The sequence below is a fragment of the Arvicola amphibius genome, chromosome 14, assembly GCF_903992535.2.
Source record: "Arvicola amphibius chromosome 14, mArvAmp1.2, whole genome shotgun sequence".
Classification (NCBI taxonomy): Eukaryota; Metazoa; Chordata; class Mammalia; order Rodentia; family Cricetidae; genus Arvicola; species Arvicola amphibius.
Genome location: NC_052060.1, coordinates 26,168,811 through 26,181,375, shown reverse-complemented (window position 1 = coordinate 26,181,375; position 12,565 = coordinate 26,168,811). Strand labels below are relative to the sequence as shown.

Below are 12,565 nucleotides of genomic sequence, written 5' to 3'. Positions count from 1 at the left end.
GCCTCTACCTCCCGAGTTGCATAGCCACCACCCAGCGTGATCTATTTATTTTTAATATGCATTGGTGTTTTGCCTACATGTACGTCTCTGTGATGTGTGATGTAGTTGGATACCCTGGAACTAGAGTTATAGACTGTTGTAAGCTGCCTGTGGGTGCTGGGAATTAAACCCTGGAATAGCAGTCAGCGCTCTTAGCCTCTGAACCATCTCTCCAGCTCTGGTTTTAGAGTTTTTAAAGAGTTCAGTCCATAGTTGCTTAGTCTCAATGTTTGTGGGCCCAGAGGGAAAAATATGTCAGCAGGGGCATAGAAGCTACCCACAAAGAGTAGACAGGAAGAAGCCAGGGACAAGATACATTTCCAAGAATTCACCCCAGCGTTCTGGTTCGAGGGCCTCCCCAAATAGGGGAGTACCAATTCAGTACCAATAGGGACTGAAATTCAATACATGAGCCTGTGAGGGACGGTGTGCGTTCATGTCCTGATCTACTAATGAAGTTTCACTACCATTTTGATACTGATAGGTACCTTAGGCTGTAAACTGAAACTGCACTTTTATTTCTTGGCCTCCCAGACCCAAATAATCACACAGAAACTATATTAACTACAATGTTAGGTCAGTGGCTTAGGTGTATACCTAGCTAGCTCATACATCACATCTTAAATTTAACCCATTTATATTCATCTATGCATTGCCACGAGGCTGTAGGTAGGTACATGGTGTCTCCTCGTGTGCTTTCCTCTATCTCTGTTCAGATTTCCTGCCTGGTTTTACTCTACTAAGCTATTGGCCCAAATAGCTTTATTCACCAACCAATAAAAACAACACATATGCAGGACGTCATTAGGGTTTGTTGTAACCCTTTAAAACCCTGTAGCTTTAGTTATCAAGACATCAGTAAACATAGAAAGGTTCTGTGGTAGAAACATTGTTGGCATGCTAACAGAAAGGTCCTAACAGAGAGGGTAGAATAGTGACAGTGGTTACTTAGTAAAATGGTCACTTAGGAAGGAAAGGCAAGATGAAACTAAAAAAATTGAAATGAAACTCAATAGTATAAGACGGGCGGTGGTGGTGCACGCCTTTAATCCCAGCACTGGGGAGGCAGAGGCAGGCGGATCTCTGTGAGTTCGAGACCAGCCTGGTCTACAAGAGCTAGTTCCAGGACAGGCTCTAAAGCTGCAGAGAAACCCTGTCTCGAAAAACAAAACCAAAAAAAAAAAAAAAAAAGAAAGAAACTCAATAATATATATTTGACTGAGTAGCAAACTGTGTGGGGTGGTTTTTAATGTGCTTGAGTTCCTGGATGATTTATAGCCAAAAACCTAGTTTGCTACCCCAGAGTTCATCCTATTAGGTGTGGGCTTGCACTTACAGAGGGCAGTGACTGCTGATGGCTTCTGGTAGCTTTTAATAATACTGTTAGAGCAAGTTGCTAGTATCTGTTAACAATCTCAATTTAGATTGATTTCACATTTGTAGGATAATGTGCTAAATGATTTCTTTAAACATATAGGTGTTGTTCAAGGAATGATAACAGGAATCCGAGGGTTGTGCAATGGTCTGGGGCCAGCCCTTTATGGATTCATTTTCTACATATTCCATGTGGAACTTAAAGAACTGCCAATCACAGGTTCAGACCTGGGAACGAACACAAGCCCTCAGCACCACTTTGAACAGGTAATTTTTAACTTGCATGTTAAAATGTTCTATTTATTTGGCTGGAATAAAGAATGGTTTTGAAAACAAGCTTTAAGCTGGGCGATAGCAGCTCACACCTTTAATCCCAGCACTTGGGAGGCAGAGACAGGCAGATCTCTGTGAGTTTGAGGCCAGCCTGGTCTACAAGAGCTAGTTCCAGGACAGGCCCCAAAGCTACAGAGAAAGCCTTTCTTGAAACCTCCACACACACACACACCAGAAAAGCAAAAAACAAACAAACAAAAAAAAGCAAGCTTTAATTATAAAACTGTTTCTGTTTTGTTTTTTTTTTTTTTTTTGATAAAGCCTCACTGTAATTCCAGCCTGGCTGGAACGCATTGTGTGGCCCATGCTGATCCTTCTGCCTCAGCCTTCTCAATACTGACTGAGATTACACATGAGCCATGATGCCCATTCTAGAGTTCTTAATTTACTTTGAGGTCAAATGGAACCCCAAATGGATTGGCGGTGTAGCCCTGCTTATAGAGTACTTGCCTAGCATGACCAGGCCCTAGATTCAGCCAGACGTTGTTAAAACAAAAAGAATCTTTAAGACTTCTCTTGAGTACCTATTTGCAAAATTGTCTGTGCATACTTTTTCCTCTAAGAATGAGGACCATATACAGTCCTACTTTGTCATTGTGATAGCATGGCAGCCATGTCTCCACCGCATGCTGCTGCTTTCTGACTCCCTAGTGTCACAGTTGTCACCCGTCTCTAGACGCAGTCGGCTATGCATGTTTGTTGCTGTGCTTGCTTTATTTCCCGCTTTATAACTGAAATTACCAACACCAAGCCGCATGAACCATGAGCCAATACAAACAGCTCTTCGGTTACCTTGATTTAGCAAGAGTTTCCTGCACCCAAGCCTATTTCCAAAATTAAAAAAAAAAAAAAAGAACTGTGGGTCATATACAACAAAAAATTGACAGTGCAGGGTTTTATGTCAGACTGAAAGTGATTTGGAGTTAAAATAAAAATTTGCTTCCACATTTTTTGTGGTTAGCAATATTGTATTTTTGAAACAAAAAGGTATAGATTCTGCAGGTGTAGCTTTGCTTGACCCCAAGGTTCCTGTCTTCCTCTTAGGACTAGCAGATTGATGGAGGTGCACCAAACGTGTTTGCAGGTTCTGGGCCAAAGTAATGCAGTTGTCCAAGTTCCCTCTGCCAGTTTTGTGTGCACGACTTTCCAGAAGCATTTTATAACTGTTGCTTTAATGAAGTCACTAATTTTAGAGCACTGGGTGGTGGTTGTACACGTCTTTAATCTCACAGGAGGATCTCTGAGTTGGAGGCTACCAGGACAGCCAGAGAAACACTTTCTTAAACAAACAAAAATCTGAGGAAAGAGTTGCTAAGCAAATCTTGGGGAAGGGGGAATATCTGTACAAGAACCCTAACTATTGTTTCTTCCTCAGAATTCCATCATCCCCGGTCCCCCCTTCCTCTTTGGAGCCTGTTCGGTACTGCTGGCTCTGCTTGTTGCCTTGTTTATTCCGGAACACACTAATTTAAGTTTAAGGTCCAGCAGTTGGAGAAAGCACTGTGGTGGTCACAGCCATCCTCACAGTACACAAGCGCCAGGGGAGGCCAAAGAACCTTTACTCCAGGACACAAACGTGTGATGACTGAATTCAGGAAGACTTTTCTATCGGCACCAAGGTCTTAGCTTTCACCTATAGTTCTGGATGTACATTCCATTTCCATCTACAATGTACTTTTAAGATTGTCTTAAGAAATATCTGCATGAACTCCGTGGGAACTAAAGAAAGAACCGGACAGTTTTCCAAAGATGTTACAATTTCTTTCTAAAAGAAACCTTTGTTTATTAGCACCAATCTCTTGCCACTAAACTGTTTTATTATACATCTTTAATTAAAAGCTATATATGTAACTCCGCTGTTAGCACGTCTCTGCTACCATTTCCTTAAGGTGTTGAGCTTTTCCTGTGCTGACTCAGTGACACAATAGGTAGTAGGACTGTGGACCTGTTCGCTTTAACACTGTAAAAGCCTGAGTCAGGTTGTAAGATTGTAAAATCTTGGGTCAAATAATTCAAAGCCTTAATGCAGATGCACTAGAATACAGAAATGGTAAAGAATTATTTGCATTTTAAACAACAAAACTTGTGAAAATTGTAGAAAACCAGAATCATGTTCCAAGCCTGTTTGCCATAATTTTATTTATAACATTATTCACTACTGTTTTGAAGTAAGAAAATATCAGCCACTTAGAATTGAAATTGGGATGGTCAGAGAGCCTATACATCTATGTTCTGCTTCTTATACCACTATTCTTTTGATGTTTGCATAATCATAAGGACCTCAACACTTGAATACATAATCTAAAAATTATATAGTAAAGCTGGTAGCCTTGAAAATGTCAATGTGATATCTATATGTAGATAAATATATATAGTGGCCTTTCAGGACTGTCACAGTAACACTTTATTTACAGAGCTAATGTTTGTCCTAAATTTTCAGGACCCTAGAAGAGAGCTTTATACAATTACTGATGTGAATTTCTCTAAAGTGTATATTTTTGTGTCCAGTTATATTATTTAAAAAAGTGTTACTTTGTAAAAATTGTACATAAAGTATTGTATAGTTTACACTGTTTTCATCTTGTGTGTGGTTACTGCCTAATGCTTTTTAAACTTGGAGCATTCACTATGATTAAGGTCTCAATATGTAAATATTCTGTTAATAAAATTAAATATTTTAATGATTTTTTTCTTTTTAAAAAAGTCTTGATCTGTGAGTCCCTGTAAGGCCTGTTTGGGCTTTTATTTGTTACCATAAGCATTTTTACAGAAAGAAATCTTAACTTACCTCCTGTAGTTCATTTTTTTGCCCTCACCTCACCAAAAACCCCTGAAGGCAAAAATGCAGTGTTTGCAAATCAACTGGAAATACTTGGATTTCATAAGCACAGGCAATACGAGCCAGTCTTTAATTTTCTACACATGAAGCTTGTACTTTATTAACAAAGGTCACAGTTCTTAGAAACATCATTAACAGCAACATTTTCATTATTAACACATGTACAGTTATACACCACAAAACAATCTGAAACAAAAGTTGAAGAGGTAGAGCAAAGAATTAGCACAGTCTATGTGCATGTACACTTAGCCGCTGTGAAAATGTGCTGTCCTATCTTGGAAATGTGTGTTTATAAATAGTAAGGGTGAGGATCTTTTTAAAAAGCTACATGTCATATATCCCTTCCAAAACCTGCCAACCCCTTACGTATATACACAGTATTTACAACAGTCCTGCATTGCCAAGAGATTTCTTTCCAGAATTAAGTGCTTTCACGTAACAATATTCTTAATCATCACTGGATTTTTAATTACACCCCTTATTGAAGATAGCTGGCAGCTGCCAGCATCCTGAAAGTGAGATTAAAAATCCCTGTCTTCCTGTGGTCCTAGTAAAGTTGACACGTCACTACCTTGAAGTGTCTTCAGCTGTGTAAAGTACTTGGTGAAAAATGCTTTTTAATATTTATGAATGTTTTGCCTGCATACCACGTGCATGCCTAATGCACTCAAGAGACCAGAGGGGGAAGCAGGTCTCTTGGATCTCTAGTTACAGACAGTTGTGAGCTGCCATGTGGGCAATGGGAATAGCACTCTCAGTCCTGGAAGAGCAGCCATCAACCACTGATCTGTTTCTAAAGCCCCTTGAGACCTTTTAAAACTATCACATGATTGTTAGCAGGTTACAAATAAGATTTGGGGTCTTAGTAGGATTTTAATGTCCTTTGGGTAGTTGTCAATAAGAACACAATGGAACCTTAAGTTAAAGATTTGTGTTTTGTACGTCCGTTCATACATGGGTATTTATTTGCACACAAGTGCAGTATGTGCCAAGGAAAGGTCCTCTGAAGAGCAATACAAGGTCTTAACTACTGAACCATGCTGTTGCTTTTTGAGTTTTTGTTTTGTTTTGTTTTTTGCAAACTACTTAATTTCCAAGGAATAGTTCTTAGGAGATTTAGCAGTGAGAAAGAAAATTGTAAATTTCAGTAGTTAATTTTCCTTCTTTTATCAACAGTGCAAATTTTGGTTTTATAAAAATACTATGAATATTCATGATGCCATTACACACTGAAGGAATTTTGTGCTCTAAACTCAGCCCAGATGACTGACTAAAGCAATTTAGCCATGTGAATACAATGTCCAAATTATTTTCACATAAAAATACATAAAATTACTTCATAGATGAAATGTTTCAGGGAAAAGAATTTACTCACTATGAATACTTAATTCATTTCAGCGATTTAAAGTGCTTAAGAGTGTCAATGGGTAGGTATATCAACCAAACTCCAGGGCAGAGCCCATAACCAGGATGGAGGTGTAGACCATCTGGGAAGAGATGGAAGGGGGAAGAATAAATCCAAATATAATGTATGAGCCAGGCATCTGGGAGAGGCAGGTGGATCTCTAAGTTCAAGGCCAGCTTGGTCTACAGTACAGGTGAGTTCCAGGCTACAGAGAAAAATCCTGTCTCAAAACAAAACAACCCAAAAGAACAAACTTTAAAAGTATAAGGACTTTGGTGTAAAGATCAATAATCACAGATGGAAGCTATTTCTCCCAATTCTCAGGTGGCCAATTAAGAATTGCTATACTAATAAACATGATAGCATGAATCACAAGCTTTCTAGTTACTATTCCCTTGTAGGGCACATTTTTCTTTAGGCTGTTTCTTATTCAGACCAAGTGGTAAGAATCTGATAAAATTCAGTGATATTTTTAGAAACATTCTGTTTACAGAATAAAAAATACCATTTACTCAGAATCTTTGACAATCTCCTAAGTTTGTAAATGGCAGCAGTATTACAAAGGATTCAGGTGATCTAACAGGAACAAGAAAAATTGGTTTTGTTGTCTAAACTGTCAGTAAGAAATGAAAGGTGCTGGATTAACTATTTGGTAATTGCCCAGGAAAATATGCTGAAGATGAAGAGGGGAGAATTGTGGGTTTGGAAGATGTCTGTAATGTTCCCAGTATGCCATCTTTCTGATGGTCTGCAAAAGAGGACAAAACACAACCTGTTACTAATAAAGTCTTAGACACATTTAGTTAAATTGTACCATGCCCAGCACAGACATCTCCTCACCTGAAGTACTAAACAGATTCTGGCTGAGTCCACGTAAAGGAATACTAGCTTCTCTTTTCTTCAGGTATTTGGATTCCAGTCCTAAATTTTCACTACTTTAAAAAAAAAAAAAGTAATCTTTTAAGTCATTTTAATGTTCATTTTCTATGTGTGTGTGTTGAATGTCCCTAGTTGAAAAATTAGGTATGCTCAAATACCACAGTACAAGATTTTTTGATCATCCACATGATGCCACAAGTTGTCAACCCCAACATCTGTTGACCCCATTTGATGGATGGCTCACTTGAAACAGGTGCACCAAAAACAAAACAACATATAATATACCTGTGGGCTGTGTATAGGAGAAACATCAATCTTTTCTTTCAGGCTTAGGTCACATCATAAGATAACTAAGTATGTATTCCAAATATTCCAAAATTCTAATGCTTCAAAAGCCTGAAGTACCACTGGTCTCAAATGTTTTGAATAAAGGACACAGCCTGTGTACTCTTCACTGTTTAAGCCAATAAAACACACACACACACACACACACACACACACACACACACACACACACTGCATTTCTTCTGAAAAAGGATTAAACTTTAAACTCTACTAAGAACTGGGATGAGGACTATTTGAGAAGTAAAAATTCTGTGAGTACCATAAGATGTTATATAATGGCAAACACAGAGGAAAGAGATGAGAAAATACAGGAGAAACCCAGCTTATATGCTGAGAACGTTATCTTGAGTTTATTGGAGTCAATAAAATATACTATTAGAGCCAAGAGGTAGTGGTGCAGGCTCAGCACTTGGGAGGCAGAGGCAGGCGGATCTCTGTGAGTTCGAGGCCAGCCTGGTCTACAAGAGCTAGTTCCAGGACAGGCACCAAGGCTACACAGAGAAACCCTGTCTTGGAAAAACAAATACTATTAGAACAAAGAATCATGTAAGTGATACATGACAGAAGAAAATGTCATAATTGATTTGAAAATATCATTAATCTAAAAAAGTCTGCATGTATATTTATTTTTCTGTATATGGGTGTTCCGCCTGCATTTCTATCTGTGCACATGTATGCAGTGCTCTTGGAGGCCAGAAGAAGGCTTCAGGTCTCCCTTGGAGTTACAGAGGGTTGTGAGCAGCCAAGTAGGTGTGGGAATCAAACCCAGGTCCTCTGGAAGAGCACCAGTGAACCATCTCTGTAGCCCTCTTTCTGAGACAGAGCCTGGGCTTTTGCACTAGAAACTTGGCCATCTCTGCCACTTGAGTGGCGGAATTAAAGGCATGTGCCACTATGCTTAGCTTTAAAAAGGATTTCTATGTACATACCCAAATATTTACAAGAACAGTCTTTATTTATGAGAAAATCTAAGAGGAAATCCTATAATTTAAAACCATATACAGGAGAAGTCACTTTTTCATAGCTAAGAGTAACTCACTGAGTACTCACTTTTCTTTCTCAGTTGAACAAGGCCTGCTAACAGCTGTTCCTGGCTGCGCATCTAGCGATGTGCTTGGTTTTGTAAGCTGCAAGTTAAACTGAACCTGTGGGGAGAACATAGTTCATGAACTCAGAACTGATGCTGAGCCAAGTGGTTAGTTTTAGTTCTTGACAAGTCTAGATAATAAAAATAAAGGTTTGGCCTATATTTTACAGCACAAGCACATTCTTTTGATACTTAAAAAGAACCTGACTTTTCCTCACAAAGAAACCACACGACACATGGGATGAAGAACACAAGTGATCCTAACGGGTACTCTGACATGAACACTAATGCATTCAGGTCAATTACAGGACTGAAAGTATCCAAGATTTGGTTGGCCTGGTAGCACATGCCAATATCCCATGTGCTGGAGGGAATCAAGAGTCTGAAGAAAGCTTGGGCTACATAGCAAGGTTCTGTCTTGAAAATAAGAAAAAAAAAAAGAACACAATTAACAACATTTTTACCTTTTGTATTCTGAAAACCATGCCTTCTAAATGGCTATCAAAGACTGCTATACTTATTTAAAAATTCTAAGGAAGGTATTTGAATTTAAATTGTAAAATAACCAAAAATAAGAATAACCAAATAAAAATACTACCACACAAAAAACAATACCAAGGAATAAAAATTAAAGAAACAAAACTACTATGAAACTTGAAAGCACTGAAGAAGAAAATTTAAACATTAAGTATTGAACAATTTAATATAGCTAAGATATCCATTCTATTCAAATTCATTAGCAAACTCAATGAACTTGCTATCAAAATCCCAAAGACATTCTTTCAAGAATTAGAAAAAGATTTTAAAATGTATATGGAAGCACAAAGGCCTAGCAGAGAATGCAATCTTGAGCAAAGAGCAAAGCTGGAGGTGTCATATTGATTCCAACACACACTACAGAGTCACAATAACCAAAACACCACTGTACTGGCGCAAAAGGAGACACACATACAAATGAAACAGAAGGCAGAACCCAGAGATAAACCCATGAAGCTACAGTCCACTAGCTCTTGCAAAGGTACCAAAGACACAGGAAAAAGGACATCCTTGTCAGGAAATGGTGCTGGGGAATGTGGATATCTACTTGCCAAAAGACTGAACTTAGCTTCTTGCCTTGTATAAAAATCAACTCTAATGGATAGAAAGTCCTTAATGTAAGACTATCAACTCTGAAACTACTAAAGGGAAAACACTTTAAGACACTGGACAAGCCACAACTGCATGGGAAAAAGCGAAAACTAACAAATGGAACTAAATAAAATCAAAAGTTTCTGCAGGCACAAGAAGCAAAATCAGCAAAGAAAAAGTCTTCAGAATGGGAGAGAACATCTGCTATCATATATCCACAGAACTCCTGCCCAGAATACACACACCAAAAATTCAACAAAACAAGGAATCTAATTTAAAATATATGAATGATCGAAATAGATACCAAAGAAATAAAAATAGCCAATATGAAAAACCTGCTTAATAATTTTAGCTATCAGGGAAAGAGAAAGAGAATTACAGTGAGGTAACTTCCTACCCCAGATAGAATGGCAATTATCAAAATAAAAACAGGCAAATGCTGAGGAGGATTTGGCAAAAAGGAATTCATACCCTGTTGCTGACAGTTACTATAAAAATCAATACAGATGTTCTTCAAAACAATACACATGGATTTACCAGGAGTTTATTTCACTCTTGGGTATACAGCCAAAGGAATAAAAGCCAGAATACAAAAGAGATAAATAAATGGAAACCAATGTTCACCACATCACAGCTCACTACAGCTAACACAGAATCAGCCTAGGTGCCCATTAAAATGTACGAAAATATGGTGTGTATGATCACACACACAGAAACAGAAACACACACACACAAACACACACACACACACACACACGTATCAATTCATTTGTACAAAATTGATGGAGGATATTACATTAAGGAAAACGAGCCAAACAAAAGTATCTCTATCACATTTCTTCTCCTTTGTGAAAGTAACACCAACAATCTTCAAAATCAAGACAAGGGAGACAAGGAAAAGACGCAAAATACAGGAAGCAAATAGGAACAGGGTAAACCTTGAGAGCATACACAATGACGCTGAAACTGTCTAAAACAGTGGTGGCATGTGGGCACAGCACATTTAAGAAACAAGCTATGATTCTCAGCACCAAATACATACTACAAAATAATCTTAGGAGCAACACATGCACAATCTGACTCCAACCAGTGAACCAAAGGGGTTCTGGTCACAGGCCACAGAACGGTCACTAAATTTTGCACAATTGGCAGATACAAATGGCACAGCAAATCCTATAAAACCAGCTGACACAGAAACACAGTCTGGAAACAAATCAGACCTTAAAACTTCAATTGAGTAAGAATCTCTTTTAATTTTTTTGATGATTCCTTTTTATTTTTTTATGTGCATTGGTATTTTGCTTGCATGTACATCTGTGTGAGGATGTCAGATCCCCTGGTACAGGAGTCACAGACAGTTGTGAGTCACAGTGTAGGTGTTGGGAACTGAACCATGGTCCTCTGGAAGGGTAGTCAATGCTCATCTCTTCTTTTTAAAAAGTCTCTTCTTACCATCTGAAAAGACTCTAGAGTATCACAATAAACTACTTAAAATAGAATCCTAACTACTTAACAAAGAATCAGGAAAATCTAAGTGACTTGCTTTATTGAAAGAGAACTCCAAGACACCACCATAGGATTACAAACATCAGATTGCAGGAAAATGCTTTAAAGCACCCATTATAACCATGCGTTCAGCACAACACTCATGAAACAAATGTAAAAAACAGAATGTAGAACTTGAGGGTATATAACTCAGTGGTAGATCATCTACCTGGTGAATGAAAAAAGAAATAAAAAGGAAAGGGAAGGGCATGACTGCTGCTAGGCATGGTGGAGGAGAGAGTTTACTGTATACATGCGGGAGAGCACAGCCAGAGGCAGGGACATCTGGAAGCATCCAGAGTGGGCAGACTGAGCTGGGCCATGTGGGAAATGGGGAGGGGAAAGGAAGAGAGGCAATAAGATGGGGTAGGAGGAGAAGAAAAGAGGCAAGGGGAGCCAGGTGCAACAATCAGGAGGTCAAAGGTCCAAAAGGGAAGGGGCGGGTAACCAAAATGTCTGGATTGATTATATAGGGAAGAGCCTCTGGGGAAGGGCAGTTCAGCCCCTGGGCTGGAGAGTTCAGGGTAGAGGGTGGGGTATGCCTGCCATCCATACCCTTTAACAGGTAGGAAATGAGGGATGCTGGGAGAACCTGGCAGCCATGTCCAGCTTTGATATGTTAAATAGACACCTCAGCTGTTTGTCCAGGGTTTGAAACTTAACACCTGACCTGCACAAGGTTCTTGATTCTGTTCTTGGTACTGAGAGAAGGGGGTGGGGGGGAAGAAAAGGAAACAAATAAGAATTTTAAAATGCCTTTAATCCCAGCACTTAGGAGGCAGATGCCAGTGGATCTCTGTGAGCTCAAGGCTAGCATGGTCTACGAAGTGAGTTCCAGGACAGTCAGCCTCAAAATGCAAAATAAATAAATAAAAATAACAAAAATTAAAACACCCAACTAAGCACCAAAATGTTAGTTATAATAATGATGATCAAGAAATGAAATGGATAGAAAAACATCTTTGCTAATAATCAAGGGTGAGAGGATTGCTTCTCATATACCACTTGCAGCAATGTCGCCAAAACTCTATTTTAGAATTTGCTGGCTATAGCATGCCCTATAGACAGAAATTCTGACAGGAGAATAAGAAAATTGATTTTCTTATTTAGTATGATTTTAGCAATCTTTCTTCAGCTTGCTGACTTGGTAAAACAATAAATAAAAACGGAGAGGTAAGTGGAAATAAGCCAAGACTCCATAAACTGATACCTAGTGTACCAGGTTTTTCTTCTTGGGCAACTAATCAGCTCCCAAATCATGACAAAGAGACTTATTAGTTTTAAATGCTTGGCTATAGCTTATGCTTTTTTTCTGGCTAGCTCTTTTTCTTTAATTAATTAACCTGTTTCTCTTCATCTACAATTTGCCTCGGGCTTTTTACCTTTTCTTTCCATACTTCTATTCCATCTTGGTGGCTGCCTAGCTGGCTGGCCTCCGGCATCACCCTCCTTTCTCCCTTGTTCTCCACTCATTCTCTAGTTCTCTCTTTTCTTGAGCCTAGATTTCTCCTCCTACATATTCACTCTGCCTGCCAGCCCCACCTATCCCTCTCCTTCCTAGCTAATGGTTGATCAGCTTTTTATTAGCCCA

At 38.8% G+C, this 12,565-nt stretch overlaps 2 protein-coding genes across 3 annotated transcripts in view; one reads left to right on the top strand and one right to left on the bottom strand.

The window, feature by feature from the left end:
* Positions 1-4,427, top strand: part of Mfsd14a (major facilitator superfamily domain containing 14A) — a 34,540-nt gene extending 30,113 nt beyond the window's left edge. The window contains exons 11-12 of the mRNA XM_038311210.2: positions 1,517-1,680; positions 3,122-4,427. Coding sequence (XP_038167138.1) covers positions 1,517-1,680; positions 3,122-3,328 — 371 coding nt within the window. The 3' untranslated portion in view covers positions 3,329-4,427. The remainder of the gene's footprint in view (positions 1-1,516; positions 1,681-3,121) is intronic.
* Positions 4,428-4,653: 226 nt separating this feature from the next.
* Sass6 (SAS-6 centriolar assembly protein) overlaps positions 4,654-12,565 on the bottom strand; it is a 34,530-nt gene continuing 26,618 nt past the window's right edge. The window contains exons 15-17 of one of the 2 annotated variants that reach the window (XM_038311208.1): positions 8,265-8,359; positions 6,831-6,925; positions 4,654-6,738 (exon numbers count right to left, since the gene is read on the bottom strand). In XM_038311208.1, coding sequence (XP_038167136.1) covers positions 6,632-6,738; positions 6,831-6,925; positions 8,265-8,359 — 297 coding nt within the window. In that variant the 3' untranslated portion in view covers positions 4,654-6,631. The remainder of the gene's footprint in view (positions 6,739-6,830; positions 6,926-8,264; positions 8,360-12,565) is intronic. The other variant, XM_038311209.1, reaches the window with a different exon arrangement.